A 24646-nucleotide genomic window follows, 5' to 3' on the forward strand; every position below is an offset into this window, starting at 1 on the left:
AATACAGGTTACAGCTGTTCCCAAAGTTAGGATAGCTTACATTGTTGGTGTATCTGTGCTCGGGATTATTGAGCATTGGTTCCATGTTACCAAGAACTGTTAGGTTATATGCATTTTCTAATTCTACAGATGTCACTGACCTGGCAGACTAGCTTATTCTTGATAGCAAAACTTGCTCCATGAAAACAATATTCTGCACCTGCTTTTCCACTGTTGAAGACTATGTATCCAGGACCTTGCTCAATAAGATGGCCATATTCTGTCCAATGTGCCACAGACACGATGGCAAAGTTAATATGTATCAGATCCCATGCTATTTTAGTGGAAAACTTCCAATGTTTGTGCTTTCATATAATGCAAAATATGAAAAAAAAGAAAAAATATGTGCAGTGAATTCTGGCTAATTAGGCTATTAGTTGATGGGACCAGCCACTTATTTGGGACAACTCTGAAAGAACAAAAACTAATTGAGAAAATAGCCAGGATTCCCTTTGTTTATTTGGGACATTAAACCGCTTAATTGTGATAGGGGACTGTTTCTAACTAGCTTCGGTTGCATCACTTGCATGGCTGTTGGGCACTATGCTGTACTTAGAATGAATAGCTTTTAAATTGCGTCTTTACACGTGTTTGTGTTCAAAAAGCAGTGATTTTTGTCACTGATAGTTGCAAAAAATAAGCAATAAGCTAAGTTAGAACAGTTCTGCTCACGGACGTTCCCAGCATACAAGCTTGGAGATGCCAGAAACCGTCAAGTGTGAAAATGAAATAATTTCACTACTTCAGCAAGTATCAACAATCATCCTGAATGTTACAATGGAAGTGAAGATTTGGTGGATGCAATCATCAGTAGCATTGTATGAAGGCAGTCCACTATCTACACTAGGTGTCTGTACTGATTTTGTTTGTTTACAATCAAAAGAACACGGCAGCGTACACCAGATGAATTTCTCCACCTATAAATATTAGCAACTAATACACATTTTTATAGTACTGTAGAAGAATTGGCAGTGTTCTAATCTGTTCTGCATTTCATTTAAATAAATAAATTGTTACTCAGCTAAATAGTAGTTTGTCTTGTTTATACACCTTTTTAACTACTTCCATGAAATTTGTGGCTCATTGGGGCAGCTGCTTAAATGGGCCAAAATGTACTGGTATAGGAATATATATCACATTTAACACTGCTTCAATAGATGCACAGTGGAGAGCATCCTAACTGGTTACATAGTGGCCAGTATGGAAATACCAACGTCCAGCAACGGAAAAGGCTAGTGGATACAGCCCAGTCCATTCAGGCAAAGCCCTTCCCACCACTGGGTACACTTACATGGAGTGCTGCCAGCTGAAAGCAGCATCTATCATAAAAGTATCTCACCTTCTGGGCCATGCCCTTATTTTGCTACTATTATTGGGCAAAAGGTACAGGACCCTTAGCTCCCACACCACCAGGTTCAAGAACAATTGTTATGCTACAAGCATCAGACTCCTGAACTGATGTGAATAACTTAATTCACCAGAACTCTAAATGGATTCTATGACCTAGGGATTCACTTCAGGAACTCTTCACAACTCATGCTCTCAGTATTATTTTTACCTGCAGAGTTTGTTTTCATTTACACATTGATGTTTATCCATCTTTATGTATAGTTTTTCATAAAACTCTATTGTATTTTATTTTTCCTGTAAATGCTCACAAAATATGAATCTTAGGGTAGTATATGGTTAGGTATACATGCTTAGATAATAAATTTACTTTGAACATCACAGGCATTCAAGGTCTGAACTTCATATTGTGAAATAGAAGTTGCCTGCATACAGGGTTTCTATTAAGTGTTGTAGCCTATGTACACTAGCTACCACATGGGATAACTACATCCTAACACAGAGGCAAGGGCACCAAGAGAGGTGGAGAAAAGATGAAGATTAATGCTCAGATATCAGTGGGTTTCGGTCTCTCGCCCTCCACTCCACCCCCCCCCCCCCCCCCCATAGCTGGATCATAATGCTGGATGCTAACTGACCATAAACCTAGCACATTGTGAGGAAATATTAATATAATCTATGTTACCTTGTTAGCCACAGCATTAACACTGGGCCTAGCATCAAAGATAAAGATCTTATGAGACTGTGCATTGGAGTCCATTATAATCTGTAGAAACTTTTCGTCATCTTTGCTGCGTTTGCCACTCATACCAACCAGAGGTTGACTGCAGCGAGTGATTGTTGCCTGACTCTCTGGATGTATCCATGATATTACCTACAGAGAACATGAAGAAATTATCACAAAATTGTAAATTCAAACATAACTTTATTTATCAGAAATTCCATTTACAAAACTAACCTAACACCTGTGGGATGTACTTTTATTTTAAGGATTACTATGTTCAAAATTGTTGCATTCTTTAAGACTGAATTATGATGTATTTCTGCAACAGACAATTTAAATTAAAACAAAATTATATAATTAGAAAAATGAAGGGTCTTGGCTTGAACGTCGACTCTTTTCCATAGATGCTGCCTGCCCTTCTGAGTTCCTCCAGCATTTTGTGTGTGTTGCAGTTAGAAAAATTAGTATCTTGCTAATATAGCCATTTATGCTCAAGGAATCATGACAAGAATTGTCAGGTTATTTGATTGCTACAGTTATTGCATTAATCTTCAGTTACAATTCAAGCACTGAACTGTACAGGCAAATCCAAACCTTCAGAACACACAAGGTAAATCCACGTGATCAGTTTATTAAGAAGTGTGAAACTGGAAAGAACTCAAACTGCACTCAGACCGAAAATTAAAACAGTAATCAAAGGAAAAAAGCAGTTGTAAATGTGGTATAAGTTACAAAGATCCCAAAGTATGGTAACTGCAAGTCTTTATCAATATTTCTGAGTTCAGTCTCAAATTTAAAAGAGAAAACTGTAGCTGTATTTATATTTAATTAAAATATTTGTAAGTAGTTTCCTTCATTTTTTCAATATTTTTATCTCTTTAGCTTTTCTGCTACAAATGTCAATCACTTACAAAAATGAATGGGGAGTTTATTTGATGCCCTAAATTTGCTTTCTATAAATCCAGCCAGTGGCAGACAACTTATTGATTCAAAGTTCAGTTTTTCTCCTTCTGCAATACTCACCAGGGCAGGAATAACCTCACAGCAAACTAAAACTACTTTATATATTAAATGTATAACTAAGGCAAGGAATGGAAGATACCATTCCACATCTTCAAAAATACATTCTGGGCGTTCTAATTTATGAAACCTTAATATTCAGTGCAATACACACAATGTACTGGAGGATCTCAGCAGATCAGGCAGCATCTATGTATGGAAATAAACAGTGGAAGTTTCAGACCAAGACCCTCCATCAGGACAGAAAGGAAGGAGGAAGGAGGAAGAAGTCAGAATGAGGAGGGGGGAAGGGCGGAAGAAGTACAAGGTGTCAGGTAATAGGTGAAACCAGGAGAGGGGGAGCGGTGAAGTAAAGAACTGGTGAGTCAATTAGTGCAAGAGATAAATGTCTGGAGAAGTGGGAATCTGATAGGAGAGGACACAAGACCATGGAAGAAAGGGAAGGGGAAGGAGCTCAAGAGGGAAGTGATGGGCAGGTAAGGAGATACAGTGACAGAGGAAAATGGGAATGAGGAATGGTGAAAAGGTTGTGGGGGGGAGTAATTACCAGAAGTTTGAGAAATCGGTGTTCATGCCATCAGATTGGAGGTTACCCAGATGGAATGTAAGGTGAGTTTGGCCTTATTGTGGCAGTTGGGAGGTGATAGACTGACATGTAGGAATGGGAATGGGAATTGGAGTTGAAATGAGTAGCCAACAGGAAATCCCACTTTTTGACAGACATAGCAATGGTGCTCAGTGAAGCGGTCTCCCAATCTAAGTCAGGTCTCAGTGATATACAGGAGGCCACACCGGGAGCACCAGATACAGTAGATGATCCCAACAGACTCACAGATGAAGTGTCACCTCACCTGGAAGAACTGTTTGGAGCCCTGAATGGTAATGAGAAAAGAGATGTTGGGGCAGGTGTGGTGGCACTTGTTCCATTTGCAAAGTACCAGGAGAGACATAAATGGGGAGGGACAAGTGGACAAGGGAATCGCATAGGGAGCAATCCCTGTGGAAAACGGAAAGCAGGGTGAGGGAAAAACGTGCTTGGTGACGGGATCCTGTTGGAGATAGCAGATGTTACTAACAATTATGTGCTGGATGTGGAGGCTTGTGGGATGAGGATAAGAGGAACCCTACCTCTAGTATGGCGGCTGGAGGATGTGGTGAGAGCAGATGTGCGCGAAATGGAATTGATGGCGGTGAAGGCAGTGTTGATGGTGGAGCAAGGGAAGCCCCTTTCATTGAAGAAGGAGGACATTTCAGTTGTTCTGGAATGAAAAGCTTCATCCTGAGTAAAGATGCAGCGGAGACAGAAGAACTAAGAAAAGGGAATGGCATTTTTTAGAAGTGGTATATTCAAGATAGCTTTGAGAGTCAGTGCATAAGATGATGAGAGGCATTGATCATGTGAATAGTCAGAGGCTTTTTCCCCAGGGCTGAAATGGTTTACACAAGGGGGCACAGTTTTAAGGTGCTTGGAATTAAGGACAGAGGGAATGTCAGGAGTAAGTTTTTTACATAGAGAGTGGTGGGTGCGTGTAATGCACTGCTAGCAACGGTGTTGGAGGCGAATACAATAGAGTCTTTTAAGAGACACTTAGGTATATGGAGTTTAGAAAAAATAGAAGTCTATGCGGTAGGGTAATTCTAGGCAGTTTTACTGTAGATTACATGGTTGGCACAACACTGTGCACCAAAGAGTCTGCAATGTGCTGTAGATTTCTATGTTCTATATCAAAAGACAGACTGTCTCCAGAGAAGGTGACAGAGAGAGATCAACAAAGGGGAGAGGGTGTCAGAAATTGACCAAGTAAATTAGAGGGCAGGGTGGAAGTTGAGGCAAAGTTATGAAATTGATGGGCTCAGCATGATTGTGGGAAGCAATCCCAATGCAGTAGTCAATGTAGCGTAGCAAGCATTGGGGAGCGATGCTGATTTAGACTTGGAACACAGACCGTACCACATAGTTGATGAAAAAGCAGGCATGCTGGGACACATGTCAATGCCAATGGCTACATCTTGGGTTTGAAGGAAGTGGGAAGAGCCGAAGGAGAAATTTTTGAGAGTGAGGAGCAGTTCGGCCGGATAGAGGAGAGTGCTGAAGAGGAACTGGTTGGGTCTGTTGTCCAGAAAGAAGCAGAGAGCGTTAAGACCCTTCTGATAGGGGATTCAATTTAAATTCTACTTCCTATTCCGACATGTCAGTTTGTGGCGTCCTCTACTGCCACTATCAGGCCTCATTCAGGCTGGAGGAGCCACACCTTATATTCTGTCTGGGAAGCCTCCAACCTGATGGTATGAACGATTTCTTGAACTTCTGGTAATTACCACCCCCTTCCACCACTCACCATTCTCCATTCTTGTTTCCCTGTCACATCTTCTCTTCTTACCTGCTCACACCTCCCTCTGGTGCAATTTCCTCTTCCCTTTCTTCCATGGGCTTCTGTCCTCTCCCATCAGATATCCCCCTCTCCAGCCCTTTATATCTCCACCAATCAACTTCCCAGCTCTTTATTTCACCTCCTCCCCCACTCCTGGTTTCACCTATCATCTGCCACCTTGTACTTCATCCTTTCCTTCCCCCATCTTCTCATTCTGACTTCTCCCTTCCTTTCCAGTGCTGATGAAGGGTCTTGGCCTGAAACATCGACTGCTTACTCCCATCCATAGATGTTGCCTGACATGCTGGGCTCCTCCAGCACATTGTGTGCATTATTCCAGACCATAAGACATAGCAGCAGAAATAGGCCACTTGGCCCATCAAGTCTGCTCTGCCATTCAATCATGGCTGATCCTTTTCCCCCCTCCTATAGAGTTCCAGCATCTGCAATACATTTTGTGTCTACTGATGTCCAATCATACTTTTGTACTTACTGGTAGACGGCCTCTTGACCTGAAAGCTGCTACTCTCTTCAACTCATCTTCTGGGACATTTTCAGGGACAACCAGTACAGCAGGGTAAGTATCACAAAGTTCATAGTTTTCATTTATCTTACTCAATTTCCAGCTTTCATTGGGTAGACCCTGAAACAATAGACAGAAAAAGTGACTCTTCATAAATTAAAAGGTTTTTTTAACAGTCCATGTAGAAGAAAAGAGTTGCTTAAAGTCACAAATCCCTTCATCAAAACATGAGCTTTATAAAATTGTCCAATCTAAAGCGTCACCCAGCACAGGAGAGAAGTTTGGTGGGGTGAAAAAAATTGAAAGGGGACAGGACGACTGGTCACAAAGGCTATGAAATTCCAAAGTGTGCTGGCCAAGGCAGTGAATGTCACTGCTAATAACAGTTGGGTGGGAAAGGGGAAGGTCATTCATGATTAAAGGAATAGAGATGGGGTGGGGTCTGAAAGATTGTGTTGGGTGTGACTAGTAGTATGCAAGATTTGGATAAATTGGAATTTATAAATAGTAAATAGAGGATACGTGGAAAAGACAGGCGTCACTAGTTTTGAAACTGATAGAAATGGTAATTAGGATATCAAATAAGCTAATGTGGAGTAGTGACAGATAATACTATTAAGAGTTATACAGACAATTTTACTGTGAGATGATGCAAGGCTGGAAATAGAATTTAGAGTATACTTTACATACCAATTGTAAACTGTTTAGTGCAGCTTGAACCACTAGGTGGAGAATGAAACAGAAGGAATGGTGGTTACAGAATTTGTGGCAGAAGCAAAGACATGACAAGACACACACACACAAAATGCTGGAGTATCTATGGCCAGGCATGATCTATGGAGGAAAATGAAGAGTTTCAGAAAGGGTCTCAGCCCGAAGCATCAACTGTTCATTTCCCTTCAAAGATGCTGCTCAACCTGCTGAGCTCTTCTAGTATTTTGTGTGTGTTGCTCCATATTTCCAGCATCTGCAGTCTCTTGTGTAGGCAAATATATTATCGAACTTTCAACAGTTTTTTTTTGGATTGGATTCATTGTCCATTCAACTCTGGATGCTGGAGGAATCACGGAGCTGACAAGGTACAGTAGGAAGCCAGCAGAACATTAGGCAAACTGACACAATTCCTGGTCATAATGTCAATAATGGAATGTAGATTAACCATAAAACTAGGTAAAGACTAGATAACTTAACAAGCCTGAAGGCTGGAGCATCATGAGTAGACTTACTTACAAGCTCAGGCACACATTTCTTACCCACAGCTCTAGCTTTGTTCCCTAATCAACTAACCAGAAAAAAAGTCCACTGCCTAAAATTTTTTCAATATTCTTTTTTCTTCTGTGAAATTCACATTTAACAAAGGAGGTGTCAAGAATGGATCAACAAGAAAAAAAAACAGGTGATAAAATAAAACATTTCCAGAGGTATGTTCCAGTTGAATGGACAGGCAAGAATGAAATGAAGTGAATAGAACCTCAAACAGATAATTGAGGAGATTTGGTATGTCACCAAAGACTCCCAAATTTTTACAGATGTATAGTGGAGAGCATTCTGATGAAGGGTGACTGGCCTACACCAACAAATGCCAAGTGCACTGGGGCAGGCTTGTCAGCAAGCTTGCAATGATTTAAGTGAAGGATCATTTCTGTGGTACTAGTTGCTAGTTTCTGTTTGTTGCTAGTTTGAGATGCAGATCCTGATTCCTTTCAGAGACAAAGATACCATCTATCAAATTGTCTGTGGTGAAATAAAATATTTCCAATACAGTCCCAGCACGAAGTTACAGTAATTCCAGATATTGGAAAGTTTGTGGTGAAATGGAGGAAACAGCCAAAAAAGCCCCAAAAGCTCAAAGCAGCTTAAAAGCAATGTAGCAACTAATTTGTATGAAAGGGATAAGTGTCTTAAACAATGTCCTCCAACATCCACATAGATTGCTTGCAGGTCAGGTTTATCATATGACAAGTCATAAATAAGATCAGCATTTTTACCCAGAGGTGCCCTACAACTACAACAGATATTCCAATTAGTTTGGTCATCAAATCAGGAGGCAGAAGTAAATGTAGTTGCTATTACTAAAGGTGCTTGGGAAACTGAAAGGTCTGAAGGTAGATAAGGAACTACATCCCAGAGTTCTGAAAGGGGCAGTTGAAATAGTGGAGGTGTTAGTCATGATCTTTCAGGAATACCCAGATTCTGGAATGGTTCCGGGGGACTGGAAAATTGCAAACATCCCTCCATTGTTTAAGAAGGGAGGGAGGCAGAAGATAGGACATTATAGCCTGAATTCAGTAGTTGGTAAGATGTTGGTCTCCATTATTAAAGGTGAGGTTTTGGGGTATGGGGGGGGGGCACATGATAAAATAGGCCAAAGTCAGCATGGTTTCCTTAAGGGGAAATATTGCCTGACAAATTTGTTGGAATTCTTTGAGGAATAATAAGCAGGATAGACAAATGAGAGTCAGCGGATGTCATTTACTTGGCTTATTAGAAGTCATTTGACAAGGAACTGCATATGGGGCTGCTAAGCAAGTTAGAAGAGGAAAGATATGAGCATAGATAGAAGAGTGGCTCACTGGCAAGAGGCAAAGAGTGGGAATAAAGGCTGCCTTTTCTGGTTGGCTGTTGGCGACAAGTTGTGTTCCACAAGGGTTAATGTTAGGACAGCTTATTTTTTACACTTTATGTCATTGATTTGGATGATGGAATTGATAGCTTTGTGACCAATTTTGTGGACAATACAAAGATAGGTGGAGGGACAGATAATGTTCAGGAAGCAAGGAGTCTGCAGAAGGACTTAAATGGGCAAAGAAGTGGCAGATGGAATACATTGTACCTAAGTGTATGGTCATGCACTTTAATAAAGCCTTGGACTATTTTCTAAATAGAAAACAAAATCAGAAATCAGAGATGCAAAGAAGTTCCCATGCAAGATTCCTTAAAGGTAAATTGCACGTTGAGCAATCAGGGAGGTAAACACAATGTGAGCACTGATTTTGAGAGAACTAAAATTTAAAAGCAATGATGCATTTGGTCAGACTGCACTTAGAGTATTGTAAACAGTTTTATGCCTGTTATCTAAGAAAGAAAGAAAGGGTCCAGAGGAAGTGCACAAGAATGATTCCAGGAATGAAAGGGTTAAGGTATGAGCAGCATTTGAGGCTCTGGCCCTGTACTTGCTGGAGTTTAAAAGAATGAGGACAGATCTCACTGAAACCTATCGAATTTTGAAAGGCTTAGATAGAGTGGATGTTGAGAGGATGTTTCCTGTAGTAGAGGAATCTAGGACCGAGGGCAGAGTCTCAGAATAGAAGGATATCCCTTTAGAAAAGAGATGAGGAAGAATTTCTTTAGCTAAAGGTTGGTGAATCTGTGGAATTCACTGCCACTACCACATGACCGATGTGCAGTACTTGGTACATGCAATATCAATTTTTGGGCACCCAATCCATGTCTAGATCATTAAGTCCCAAGACCATATCATTAGGGAATTAAAATATTTACTGTGTCCTTGTGTTTCTAAAAATAAGCCACAGTAAAACACAACAGACATAATGATGGTCATTCAGGTGGATTTAAATTTTATTATAATTCATTCAAGTGGAATAATCGGTAATGATTATATACTCACACAATTTCCCATTACTCATTTGAATTCCTGTGTAATACATATGGGATCTTAGCAAATTTTTAATTTCTATTCACTTGTCACATTACAAGCACAACAAACAAGATAAATAACTTTAAACATATGAAAGTATCTCCACATAAATATATTCCTCTAATATAAAGACTGAGTGGATAGCAGCCCTAATAAAAATTCAAATGTAGATTTTTTAAAAATCAGAGTTTAAGCTGACAACTGGAGCTGGACTGAATGCATTCTCTTTACATCATTAGGTTAACTTACTAAACAAATCCAGTAAATAAATAATAAAGGAAATATATATATAAATTCCAAGACACACACAAATACACACACTCTCTCTCTCTCTCTCTCTCTCTCTCTCACACACACACACACACACATTTTGACCAAGGTTCAATAGGTCACACAAGATGGAACTTGCAAACCCTACAGTAAACAAGTAAGAAAAAGCTTTTACCATTCTCCTATATTCTGCAACAGGGTCATAAACTTTCCAGCCATCCTCTGGAAATATTTCCTTGTATTCATACGCAAATAATGGCTGAAGAAAAAAAATAATCTTATGGTACCACCATGTTAGAATTAGAGTCCACAACATCCAAACAGTCATCATTTTAATTGGACTAAAATTAGAAGATTTGTTTTGTCCAGTTATATTTTATTTATCTGCATTATCAAATGTGAAGAATCTTTATGGATCACAGCCGCCTCAGCATCTCTGTTAGAAGACCATACATGAATTAAGTAATGGATTTGGGTTTTACATTTAGTGTTTTTTTACTAGAACAGGACTGGACTGTAGCATATTAAATTGATATTGATTCAAAATAAGCACCTTCTGTTATTTTAAAATAACCATTGCTTAGCAGATAGTTTAGATATATTGTTTATGTGGCTAATTGAAAACTACTTTCTAACAATACCTTCTTTACATTAGATCACCAAGCTTTTTAAAGCATGCAGAGAACACCATGAATTAGATATGAAAACAATACCAAATTATTGGATGTGGGAAATGCATATTTCATTAAGTTCTCAAAAATAGATCGCCGAGTATGACCTTCTTGTTTATGAGCAAAACGGATGGTCCGAATATCCTGCAATTGAAAGGAAGGATTATTAAATTTTGACAACAGTTTTACTCAAAAGTACAAAGAGTAGTTCTTTAATAGTAAGCATTGTTCCCTATTTCATAATTGAGTTTAACTATACTCTGTGTTGTTAGTAGCAACTAACACATTAAAAGTTGATCCTTTTTCAGAATACATGGACACTTTCACTCATGCTTATTTCAAATGAAAAGAACAGAAGATCATCAGCCTAGATTTTCAGAGAAATATTGCCAAGATCCACATGGAAAAGCTGGAATCACCTATCAGGAGGCATAGGATTCTCAATTATTTCCTCAAGTTTCAAGTACCCTGACAAGAACATGCTGGCAATTTCCTAACAAGTTCATGCTATCAGTATTAAAAATTGGCTTAATTGGAAGATAGATATCAATTTCTTCCCTTTCAGTGAAGGCAGCAGATCACATTTGTATCCTTTACTGAACTTTATGAAAGGACTGTAGCCTTTTACATAACATTAAAGTTTAGTCTTCAGGCCAGGTTTGACTCCTTGCCTTAGTTCCATTTCCATTGGTAATTATTGTAGCAGTTTGTAGGGAAATGGAGAAGTTTTTTGTTTAATAAATATAGAGAGTTACTTTTCCAGAACTAGAAAATCCATCAAAAACAAAGAGCAAAGTTATAGAAACTGGTTAGGACCACCAGCAAGGTAGAGTTAAATATAACAGGTTATTTGCATATATAATACTCCGAAACATTGTGAAAGCTGTTACTTGTATAGTTAATTGATACAACTCTACAATGGCGATTAATTTCTTCAAACATTCAGATTTTCTATCAGGAGGTTTTAAGGGAAGTCAATTAACTCAAAGATTCTGCAAGTTTACCAAGGAATAAGACATGGAGGGTAGAGAAATCGGTGTGAAGCATGCTAACAGGCTATGACATTTTGAGATAAAGGAGGAGGCAGTGTTGTACCTCTTAAAAAACATTGTTGGATAAGTCCTCAGGGTTTGATGGGATATACCCCAGGTTGTTAAAAGGGGCAGAGATGAGATTGCTGGGACCTTGACTAACATCTTCACATCCTACCCGGCCACAGACTAGGTCCTGGAAGACCAGCAAATAGCTAATATTGTTCCAATATTCGAGAGGGAAATGGGGATAATCTTGAAAACCATAGACCAGTGAATCTTATATCAGTAGAGAATCCTGGAGAGGATTCATCAGTATCTGGAAAACAATGGCCTAATAGACCTAGTCAGCAAGGCTTTGTGCAGGGCAAGCTGTGTCTTACTAATCTTACTATCAACTGAGTTTCTTGAGGCAGTAACAAAGATGATTGATGAAGGTAGAGCTGTGGATGTTATCTACATGGATTTGACAAGATCCTTCATGGGAGGCTATCCAAAATAAATATACGATCCATGGCCAGCTGGATTCAGAATTTGCTTGTCTATAGAAGATGGAAGGTATTGGTTGATGGGATTTATTCTAGTTGGAGGTTTGTGACTAGTTGCGTTCTGCAAGAATCCATACTGGGAATTCTGTTGTTTGTGATATGCATAAATATCCTGGATGGATAGATTAGTAAGTTTGCAGACAATATGAATATTGGTGGTGTTCTTGACAGCGCAAGTCTGACAAAGGATAGCAAGGGATATGGATCCATTGCAAAATGGGTGAAAAAAAATGGTATATGTTTAACCCAGCTAATGTACAGTGTTGAGCTTTGGTAGGTCAAAAGATACAGTTCACTGTTTATGGTGCAATCCTAAAGAATGATGATGCGCAGAGGGATCTTGAGCTCCAAGTCCATAGCTGTGGCTGCACGGTTTCTTATGGGGGTAAAGAAGGCACATGGCATGCTTGCCTTTATTAGTCAAGCAACTGAGTACAAGAGTCAGAAAGTTATGTTGCGGCTTGATAAAACTCCAGTTAGGCCACATCTGGAGTATTGCAACCAATTCTAGCTGCCCCATTACAAGAAGGATGTGGAGGTTTTGGAGAGGATGCAGATGTTTATCAGAATGTTTTCTGGATTAGTGGACATGTGCCATAAGGAGAAGTTAAAAAAACATTTTCTCTTGACCAAGCTGAGGGTAGATCTGATGGGAGTTTATATGATTATGAGGGGCATGAATAAAGTGGAAGTTAATATCTTTTTCCTCCAGATTTGAAATATCTGACAACAGAAAGCATGCTCTTAGGGCGAGAAGGAGTAAATTCAAAGGATATGTGTGGGGCAAATGCTTTTTTAGAACAAAGGGTGGAATGTGCTGCCTGAAGTAATGCTGCAGGCAAATGTAACAGAGTAGCTCTTAGATAGACATATGAATATGCACGAAATGGAAGGATATGAATTATTGTGTAGATAGAGGTATTAGTCTGGTTTGGTATTTGATTACTAATGTAATTAGTTCAGCACAACATTGTGGGCTGAAGGACCTGTTCCTGTGCTGTACTGTTCTACACTAACTATGCTAACTTACTTCAGCAGCCATGATTTGGATTTCTAATTAGCAGTTAAAATGAAGAGTCTTTATAACACCTTATACTCTTGCTCCACTGGTTACATTTTCCTGGACAGTACACTGTGGCAGTAATATACATTATTTGTTCCTGCTCAGCTTCCATTTCTGGGTCATTAACACAAATGAGTTTAATTCCACTTTCTGTAGCAGTCTGGAATACCACGGCAGTCATTTTTTAAAAACCAGGAAATGTGCATTTCAGTTTCTCTGCAGAATGTCCAGAGCTGGAAGCTGATCAAATAGCAACTAGGAAAACTATTTCATAAACACAGTTGCTGTTTCAGAAAGTGCACAGAAAATAGATAGATACATAGATAGATACAGTGGTGCTAGAAAGTTTGTGAACCCTGCAGAATTTTCTTTAGTTCTGCATGACCTATATGACCTAATATAACCTAAAATGTGATCAGATATTTACACAAGTCCAAAACAAGATAAAGAGAACCCAATTAAATAAATAACACAAAAATTAAACTCGTTCATTTATTTTTTGAGAAAAATGATCCAATATTACATGTATTTGTTGGAAAAAGTATGTGAACCTTTGCTTTCAGTAACTAGTGTGACTCCCTTGTACAGCAATAACTAGAACATTTCCAGTAACTGTTGATCAGTCCTGCACAACAGCTTGGAGGAATCTTAGGTCATTCAAAACTTACAAAACTACTTCAACTCTGGGTTGCCGGTAGACTTCCTTACATGAACTGTTTGCTTCAGGTACTTTCAAAACATTTCTATAGAATTAAGGTCAAGACTTTGACTTGGCCATTCAAAAACACAAATTTTCTTCTTTTCAAATTATTCTGTTGTTGACTTAAAACGAGAAAATCTGCAGATGCTGGAAATCTGAGCAATACAGACAAAATGCTTTCGGCCTGAAACTTTGACTCTACTTTTTTTTCCATAGATGCTGCCTGGCCTGCTGAATTCCTCCAACATTTTGTGTGTGTTGCTGTTGTTGATTTACTCATCTTTCAGATCATTGTCTTGACTTATCATTGACAGACTGCTACCCTGACATTCTCCTATAAATGTCTTGATACAATTTTGAATTCATTGTTCCCTCAACAATTGCAAACTGTCCAGGTTTTGAGGCAGCAAAGCAGCCCAAACCATGATGCCTCTTCCGCCATGCTTCACAGTTGGGATGAGGTTCTGGTGTTGGTGTGCAGTGCCCTTTTCCCTCCAAACATAGCAATATGCATTTCTACCAAAAAGTACAACCTTTGTCTCCTCTGTCCACAGAACACGATCCCAGAAGTGTTGTAGAACATTCAGGTGGTCTTTTGTAAACTTGAGATGTGCAGGTATTTTTTTTGGGAGAGCAATGGTTTCTTCCTTGGTGTCCTTCTGTGAACACCATTCTCGTTCCATGTGTTTCTTTTATAGTGGGCACAGGAACAGAGACTTCAGCAAGTTCTAGAGATTTCCACAAGTCATCTGCTGTTACCATTGGGTTCTTTTACACCTCCTTCAGCATTGCACATTCTACTCTTGGTGTGATCTTTGCAAGATGCCCCCTCCTAGGGCGAGTAGCAACAGTACTGACTTTTCTCCATTTACAGACAATTTCTCTTACAGTGTACTGATGAACACTCAAGTCTTTAGAAATGGTCTTGTACTCTTTTCCAACTTGATACATCTCTACAATTCTTCTAAGATCCTCTGAAAGTTGTTGTGATCAAGGCATGATGCACATAAACAGATCTTTCTTGAGATGAGCAGGCTCTGTCAGTAAACTGACTTTGTTATTTTTTATGGGGAAAGAGTATCTCCACAACACACACATCAAATCTTATCTCACTGATGAAACACCTGACTCCAAATAGCTTTTGTAGAAGGCATTACTCCACAGGTTCACATACTTTTTCTAACAAATACATGTAATATCAGATCATTTTTCTCAATAAAATAAATGAACAAGTATAACGTTTTTGTGTTATTTATTTAATTATTAAATAGATTTATTTAATCTAGTTTTAGGACTTATGTTAAGATCTGATCACATTTTAGCTCAGATTTATGCAGAAATAGAGAAAATTCTACAGGTTCACAAACTTTCTAGCACTACTGTAGACAAATACTTTATTGATCCCAAAGGAAATTACAGTGTCGCAGCAGCATTACAAGTACACAAATATACAAATATTAGAAGAGAAGAATAACAAATAAAATGTACAAGATTTACAAATCAAAGATTACAAGATTACACTGATAAGATGGTAGTGCAAGAATTACCATAATATTATAATTAATGTGTGCACATTCACACCGTCCAGATAAGAAGTGATGGTAGTATTGCACAGGGTGTCCACGATAACAGGGTATGGTAAACAGAGCTTAAACAGAGCTCTGCTAAACAAAGGTTAATAGTGTAACAGGAGGAGGTCATCGCTTCCCCAACTAAAAATCGACTCAATGTAGAGCCTAATGGCCAAGGGTAAGAATGACCTCATATAACACTCTTTAGAGCAGCGCAGTTATCTGTCTATTTCTGAAAATGCTCCTCTGTTCAGCCAAGGTGGCATGCAGAAGGTAAGAGACATTGTCCGGAATTGCCAGGATTTTCCGAAGGGCATCTATTGTGTCCATTTTGACTCCTATAACACAGCCAGCCTTTCTAGTCAGTTTATTGATGTTACCCATGTTGATGCCATTACAAGATTGTACTGGTGACAACAGACTGGTAGAACACGTGAAGGGGAGGCCTGCATGCTCCAGAGGAACTCAGTCTCCTCAGGACTTAGAGGCAACTCTGGCCCTTCTTGTACACAGTCTCTGGGTTGGTGCTCTTTATACACCCAATTATTGCTGAGTCATCAGAGAATTTCTGTAGATGACATAAATCAATGTTATATCTAAAATCCAAGGTATATAGGGTAAACAGGAAAGGAGCCAATACAGCCCCCTGTACAGCCAGTGTGCTGCTTATAGACATGTCTGACACACAGCTTTGAAGCCGCACAAACTGTGGTCTGCCAGTCAGGTAAACCATTATACAGGATACAATGGAAGTGCCAATCTACACTGAATGGAGCTTTTCCTCTAGCAATGAGGGCTGTATAGTATTGAAGGCACTTGAGAAATCTGAAAAAATGATCCTCACAGTGCTGCCCTGCTTATCCAAATGGGAGTAGATTCTGTTCAGCATATAGACGACAGCATCGTTGACTCCATTGTGCTCCTAGTAGACAAACTGCAAGGGATCAAAGGCTGATCTGACTAGGGGTTGGACGTGAGCCAGGGCCAGCCTCTCTAGGATCTTCATGATGTGTGAGGTCAGTGCCACTGGACAGTAGTCACGTAAGACTTTTGGTTGGTCCTTCTTGGGTACTGGGACCACACATGATGTTTTCCACACAGTTGGGCCACTTACCAGGCTGAGTCTCAGACTGAAAATGTGCTGGAGAACTCCAGACAGCTATACAGCACACCCCTTCAGGAACTTGGGATTCACACCATCCTGTTCCAATGCTTTGACCCAGAGCCCTTCTCATCTGCTCAGTAATGAAGGTGAGCCCATGATAACTGGGGAGTTGGTGGAAGATGAAGGCTGGGGGAAGTAAAAATCAGGACAATAGAGATTGGTATGTAGATGCAGGTGCAGGGGATGTAGACAGTGGTAGCCTAAGTTGTTCATCCACGTGTGAACTGGAGAGTGGAGGGGGGCATTGATGCTGAGGAAGCATTGGGTGCCTGGCACCTGGGCTGGTGTGCTAAGGTCACATTATTGCATTCCTGGCAGCTTCTTTAGCTAATTGGTGAAGCATTGTTGGAAGAAGAAATGGGGAATAAAAGCTATGGTATCTTCATAACAGAAAATAAAAGGAATGGATGAGATCAGCTTACAAATCTGAAAGGCCCATCAGTGCCTTACATAATATAGACAGGCAATGTTCATGTACCAAAAAATGATCCCTTGCATAGTCCTACACATTAATGGTATCAATGTAACATATTCAGAGAATCTTACATCTTTAAATTGTCTAAGATGGAATCATAGCAGACCCTTAAAATGCAACATTTAACCTCACTTGAATGTGGGGTGTCAGATTTGTTGGCCAAGCCTTCCCATGATTTCCCATCAGCACCTTGATGTGGGTACAGTGCAAATATGTCAAAATTCGCTAGACTTTACTCTGAGGAATGTGCAAATGAATCTGTACTATACTAGAACAAACGCAGAAACTGCGACTCCATGCACTTCCATGATAGGAACCAGTACGGTTGTACAAGATAATTCATAGTTTTTTAAAATAGAGTTTAATTTAACGTAAATGTTTGTTCTTGAATTACTTTGAGGTATCTTTTGACTTATTTTGTTGTTTACATTACCTTTTTAAAATAGCTTTGAGGGCTAGTTATTTGTTCAGAGGCAAAGATTTATACAACTGGCAAAGTTTAGAGATGCCACTTTGGCTGTGGATAAAGATTTTATTGATATTTTATGGGCAGTTCTGGTCTTTGGTTCATTCACATAATGGAATTATGTTGCAGGAAGACTGGCTAACAAAACAGGGCTATACTACTTTGGGTCAGTACTTAACAAGCTGACATCATCATATTTGAAAAAGAGTCAGCTGTGAAGGTAGGATAGGCAACTAGCCAAGGGCAGCAAGTCTGGCTAAAAGTTCAGGTCAGCACAGTGAAACAACCATCTTTGAAAGGATTACAATAGTTTATGGCATACCATAAGCATCTCAGAGAAGCCAATAATGGGCAATAAGTGCACTGGAGTTCCAATGAAATAGTTAAAAATTCATTGACAACTGTAGCAAAGCTCCATGCAATCGATTCTAAAGCACAATAACAATATCTGTCATGAATTGCACACTGTTGCTCTAATAGCATTAAAGAAAATGTTGTAAAAGCTCTCTTTTCTGGCTTCAGTTCCCCCCCCGCCGGCCCAGTTTTGTTGCTAAACTCTGATCAATGTACTTCTTCAGCAGATGGCAGGAGCCTAACAACTTCAAATGATTTTCCAAACACAGGTACATTGAGTTACTGCTTAATAATTCCAAGCTCATGAGAAATGCAAAGTCCAGATTTGTTAAAAATGTATATTAAACACCTTTTGAGATTGAAGACAATATCCTGAATCATCTACTGTTTAATCAAGAAAATGCTGAGAAATCAGTTTTCCCTATACCACTATCTTCTGTCCTCACTCATGTCCTAAATTTCAGCTCAACTACATACATAGTTGTGAGCAGAACTGCTATGTTTAAAGCAGAAGCTTTGGTGCAACAATACAGCTATTGCCTTAATCATTTTCAACATATAAGAGGCCAAAATTCTATTCTCAAATTATACACTTCCATGGTCTTTCCACAGTTTCCTTTTGCATAATATTTGCTTTAATGCTCATTGTAAAAAGAGTCAAATTCAGGCCAAGTACACAATCTACTAGTTTTTATGAGCTTCACTTTATCTGCCGTAGTCATTTCTACTAATTAATGAATCCATGATCATTGTACATGGACCACTAAGTTTCTTTTAACCTTCAGTGATTTCAGTCTTAGACCATTCAGAAATAACTTTGACTATCCTTTTTAGGTCCAAAGTTGAATGATCTCATATCCACCTACACTGAAATCTATTTGCATGAGCCCTTTAAGCTTAATGAAACTATTGTACATTGCTTACTATAACATCGAGTGTATATGCCAGCATGGGTGGTGCTTCTGCATGACAAAAATAACTTTTCCACTTGTATGAAGCTCTGCTTCATGGAGACAAATTTTACGTTAACTGATCTTTGAGTGATATTAATAAACTCAGCACTGCAAGAGATAGTTTGAAATGTTGGTCCACACTAGAAGTCCTCAAAACATAAATTGTTAATGTTGCAAATACATGAAGCTGTGGATACTTGTGAAAACAGTCATGTGAGGCATCAATTTGGCCAGGATCAGTGGAGTGAGACACAGAATAAAAAGGTAAAATGTTTTGGATTAATGATTTAACAAAGCTTAACATTAAATTAAGCTATCCATACACAATTATGACTTCACCTTAAAACAGCTTCATTGTTTTGGAATGTCCAGAGTTGTTAGAAGCACTACATACAAACAATCCTTATCCTTTAAATTAACCAATGAATTAAAGCAGATTTTATAAACCAAAAACAGGAAACAAATTAATATTGTTGTAACACAAGCACTAACCTTACAAAAGATTTCAAGACCATAAGAGTTCTCCCCTCGGCTGGATGCTCCACCAATCTTTTCAACACGACTGATCACACCCAAAGGAACATCAAGAACAAAAGGTGGATCCTAAAAAATGATAAGAACCCAACCTCAAGATTACACAAATAAAAGCAGTTCATTACCACTAAAAGGATGAAGATTAAAGTTACTTCATAATAAGAAACATTTTGTAGGTAAATTACCCAGTGCGAAACACAACCGATTTAACAAAATATATCACTTTCTATACATCCAGCTAATTCATTTACAATTACAATGAATGTAGTAAAGGCACCAAAACAGACCCATTCAGGCAACAACTTTTTGCATTTTGCCATTTGGAGACCACCAATTGTCCATACTTTTACTCTTTCCATTCAGCTGCCTAATTAATTCTAAAATTTGCCTTAACTAAAATGTAAGTTCATGGAATTGAAGATGAAGTATTATGTGAAATAATGCATTAAACTATAATGTGGAGGCCCATATAATTATCATTCATATCTAGTAAAGCTTCAAAAATTAATTTAGGTTTGGCAGGCATCAGTTACCTTTTACAAATGCATGACATAACTTTTTTCACATTTATGACACAAAATGACAAGTCATATTTCTAACCTAGAGGAATGGCTCTGGAGAAAGTAAAACTAGGAAAAATATGGGTGATAACATTGTTAGCGGCATGAAATGGAAACCATCAAATCATAGTGATTTGTTAATTATAGCGTCAGAGCCGTACAGCACCAAAATGGGCTCTCTGGCTCACATCGCTCATGCTGACAGTGACACCCATCTGTGCTAATCCTATTTGCCTGCATTAGGCCAGTATCCACTTACCCATTTCCCATCTAAGTACCTACCCACTTGCTTTTCAATTGTAATTGCATCTGGGTAAACATTCTGAATTCTCAAAACTGTGCTCAACACGGGGCACTTGCATAGGGGTTCTGGATAGGTTTGTCCCATTGAAGGAGGGAAAGGATGGTAGGCTGAAGGAATCAAGGATGACAAGAGACGTGGACATCTGGCCAAGAGGTAGGAGACATACTTAAGATTTAGATAGCAAGGATCAGACAGGGTTCTGCACAGTTATAAAGCAGCCAGGGAGGAGCTTAAAAATGGAGAGGTAGAAGAGAATATGAGAAGGCCTTGTCAAGTAGGTCTAAAGAAAATCCCAAGGCATTCTACATTAATGTGAAGAAAAGAAAGATGACTAGAGTCATCAATGAGGGATAAAAGGCGAAATGTGTTTGAGGAGGTTGGGGAGGTTCTTTAATGAATACTTTGCTTCGGAATTCACCAGTAATAGGGCTCTTGACAATTATGCGGAACAGCATAAAACAGACTGATAAGCTGAAAGATGTTGACATTAAGAAAGAGAATGTGCTAAAACTTTTGAAATACATTAGGATAGATAAGTTCCCATTGCTGGAGGGGATATTGCCCAGATTACTGCAAAGAGTGATTGCTGCTCCTTTGGCGATGATATTTGTATTGTCACTGACCACAGGAGTAGTACCAGCTGATTGAAGTATTGAAAATAGAAATATTATTTTATTGTTCAAGAAAGGCAATAAAAATAACCCTGAGAATTATAGGCCAATGAGTCTTACATCAGTGGTGGGCAAACTATTGGGGAGTATTATTAGAGACAGAATTTATGAGCATTTGGAGAAGCATAGACTGATTAGAGATAGTCAGCACAGCTTTGTGAGGGGTAGATCATGCCTCAGGAGCCCAAATGAATTCTTTGAGGCCAAAATTAAGGAAAGTAAAGCAGTGGATGTGGCATAAATGGACGTTAGTAAGGTGTTTGACAAGGTTCCTCATAGTAGACTCAAATAGTCAGAAGGCATGGGATTCAGGGAAATTTGCTGCATCGATTCAGAATTGACATGCCCAAAGAAGGTTGAAGATGGCAAGAGATGGAGCGTGTTCTGCCTGACAGCCCATAACTAGTCATGCTCGGTAAGAATCTGCACCCCTGCTCTTTGAGATTTTTATAAATGACTTGAATGAGGAAGTGGAAGGGTGAGTAGTAAGTTTGCAGATAACATGAGGGTGGTGATGTTGTGTAAAGTGTAGAAGGTTGTTGTAGATTACAACAGGATTTTGATAGAATGAAGAGCAGGGCTGAAGGGTGACACTCACTCCGAGAAGGCTCACTCCGAGAACGCGTGGACATACACTTTGGAAGGTTGAACTTCAAGGTAGTATTCAGGGTTAATGGCAGGATTCGAAGCAGTGTAGAGGAACAGAGGGATCTTGTAGTCAACATCCATAGTTCCCGCAAAGTTGTTGCACAAGTTGATAGATGCATGCTATGCCTGTCTTCATTAGCTGGCAGATTGAATTCAAGAGCCACAGGTAATATTGCAGCTCTTTAAAACTCTCTTTCGCCCACACTTGTAATATTGTATTCAGTTCCAGTTGCCTCATTATAGGAAAGTATTAAGAAGCTTTAGGGACGGCGTAGGGGAGATTTACCAAGATGCATACTGGATTAGAGAGCATGACTTACGAAGAAAGGTTGAGTGATCTAGGGCTTTTCTCTTTGGAGGAAAGGAGGATGAGAGGTGACCTGATCGAGCTGTACAAGATGTTGAGAAGTATAGTGTGGACAGCCAGTGATGTTGTCCCCAGGACTGAGATGCTTAATACAATGGGGCAGGTAAGGAGATAAGGTGAAAGAGGGAATCAGGAATGGGGAATGGTGGAGTGGGGGAGGGGGTATCAATACCCGAACTTCAAAAAATTAATGTTCATACCATCAGTTTGGAGGTTACTCAGACAGAATATAAGGTGTTGCTCCTCCAACCTCAGTGTGGCCTTATCCTGGAAGTAGAGGAGGCCATGGACTGACATATCCGAATGGGAAGTAGAATTGAAATGGTTGGCCACTGGGAGATCCTGCTTTTTGTGTCGGACAGAATGAAGGTGCTTGGTGAAGCAATCTCCCAATCTATGTCTGGTTTCACCGATATACAGGAGGTCATACTGGGAGCACCAGATACAAGTTTTTTTTTTAATATGCACATATATACATATTTTAATTGATCTACTTTGCTTTTTTTCGATATTATCATGTATTCCATTGTACTGCTGCAACAAATTTCATGACAAATTTGTTAACAAAGTTAACAAATTTCATGACACATGCTGGTGATAATAAATCTGATTCTGACTAGATTAACTCAACAGAATCACAGGTGAAGTGTCACTTCACCTGGAAGGACTGGTTGGGGCCCTGAATGGTAGTAAGAGAGCAGGAGGGAGATCAGTGGAGAGGGATGAGTAGTCAAGGGAGTCATGTAGGGACTGATCCCTGCAGAAAGTGGGAAGTGGGGGGAGGGGGGAGGAAAAATGTGCTTGGTAGTGGAAGGAACCCTATCCCTGGTGTGGCAGCAGAAGGATGGGATGAAGCCAGATATGCATGAAATGGAAGTGATGCTGGTGGGGCATCATTGACAGTGGAGGAAGGGAATCACATGTGACAGAGATGGAGGAACTGACAGGAGAGATGGCGTTTTTACAAGTGAAAGGGTGGGAAGAGGTATAGTCCAGATAGCTGTGAGAGTCAGTGGGTTTATAAAAGATATCAGTAGATAGACAGTCTCTAGAGACTGAGAGACAGAGATCATGAAAGGGGAGTGTGGAGTTGGAAAGGGACCACATAAATTTGACGGCAGGGTGGAAGCTGGAAGCAAAGTTGATGGAATCGACAAGCTCAGCATGAGTGCAGGAAGCAGTCATCGATATAGTGTAAGAAGAGTTGAGGAGCGATGCCAGTGTAGGCTTGGAACCTGAATGGTTCCACTTAGCCGACAAAAAGGCAGGCATAGCTGGTACCTAAGCAAGTGCCCATGGCTACATCCCCTTCTCCAGCCCTTTATCTCTTCCACCAATTGCTTGCCACCTTGTAATTCTTCTTCCCCTCCTTCCACCTTCTTCCTCTGACTTCTCTTCTTTCTCAATCCTGAAGAAGGGTCAAGATGATGACTGTTTACTCTTTTCCATAGATGCTGCCTGACCTCCTGACCCCAGCATTTTGTGTGTATTGCTTTGGGTTTCCAAGATATACTGACTTTCTCATGTTTGCATAATTTAACTCAATAACCTTTGATTTTTAGGAGACTGGAATAATTATAGATTTGTTGAAACATGCTGGAACAGTGCATAGTTTAGGAGAATGATTGGAAATGTCTGTGAAGACTGTAGCCAGCTGGTTAGCATAGTGTTTAAGGATGACAGGGGAGATGGAATCAGGACCAACAGCCTTCTTGATATTTTGCTTCCTCAATAGCCTTCTCACCTCTTCTTTGACAACAAAATTTGTGAGGCATGGGTGGCTTAAAGGGCAATAGAGGGGGTCTTTGCAGTGTGAAGAGTTAAATCTGCAGCAGAATTCATTTAACCAGTTCTGGAGGAGAGGAGTCATCAAGGAGGAGAAGTGTCTTCTTTTTGTAGTTGGTAATGGACTGAAGAACAGTCGTTTGCAGTGTGGTGAACTACATATATCTGTCTGGGCACACCCCCACTGCTGACTGCTCCTGTAGCTCCTCCCACAGACCCCTGTATAAAGGCGATTGGAGGCACTGCTCCTCCCTCAGTCTCCAGGATGTAGTGTGGTGATCTCTTGCTGCTGACTGCTCTCTTCCAGTGAATAAAAGCCTACATCTCGCCTCACATCTCCGAGAGTTATTGATGGTGCATCATGCAGAAACCTGGTTCTCCAGTTGGACTCAATATTGGCATTTGGCAGCTCTGATTGCCTTCTCCAGACACAGCTGCATACAGTGCCTTGTAAAGATATTCAGCCCCCTGCCAACCCTTTGTTTGCAAAAGTGAGTATTACAACCATGGATTTTTAATCACAAAATGCTGGAGGAACTCAGCAGACCTGGCAGCATCGATGGAAAAGAGCAAACAGTCAATGTTTCAGGCCGAGACCCTTCTCAGTCCAAAACGTTGACTGTTTACTCTTTTCCATTGATGCTGCCTGACCTGCCGAGTTCCTCCAGCATTTTGTGTGTATTTCTTTGATTTCCAGTTTCGGCAGATTTTCTCTTGTCAGGGATTTTGATCAACTTAACTGAGTATTTTTATTTTTTGAATCACGTGCTCCTTGCCCCCCCCCCCAACCACAGTAGAGCCCCAGAACAGGGAAAACTGTAAAACAT

At 39.7% G+C, this 24646-nt stretch overlaps 1 protein-coding gene across 5 annotated transcripts in view; it reads right to left on the reverse strand.

Annotated features, from left to right (window-relative positions):
* The window catches only part of mtmr2 (myotubularin related protein 2), a 111230-nt gene that overhangs the window by 37442 nt on the left and 49142 nt on the right, over positions 1–24646 (reverse strand). For all 5 annotated transcript variants that reach the window (XM_059964644.1, XM_059964646.1, XM_059964645.1 and 2 more), the window contains 5 exons: positions 19443–19553; positions 10667–10768; positions 10129–10212; positions 5996–6145; positions 2072–2260 (listed from right to left, as the gene is read on the reverse strand). In XM_059964644.1, the coding sequence (XP_059820627.1) occupies positions 2072–2260; positions 5996–6145; positions 10129–10212; positions 10667–10768; positions 19443–19553 (636 nt within the window). The remainder of the gene's footprint in view (positions 1–2071; positions 2261–5995; positions 6146–10128; positions 10213–10666; positions 10769–19442; positions 19554–24646) is intronic.

Source organism: Hypanus sabinus, chromosome 3 (assembly GCF_030144855.1).
Source record: "Hypanus sabinus isolate sHypSab1 chromosome 3, sHypSab1.hap1, whole genome shotgun sequence".
In the NCBI taxonomy this organism is placed as follows: Eukaryota; Metazoa; Chordata; class Chondrichthyes; order Myliobatiformes; family Dasyatidae; genus Hypanus; species Hypanus sabinus.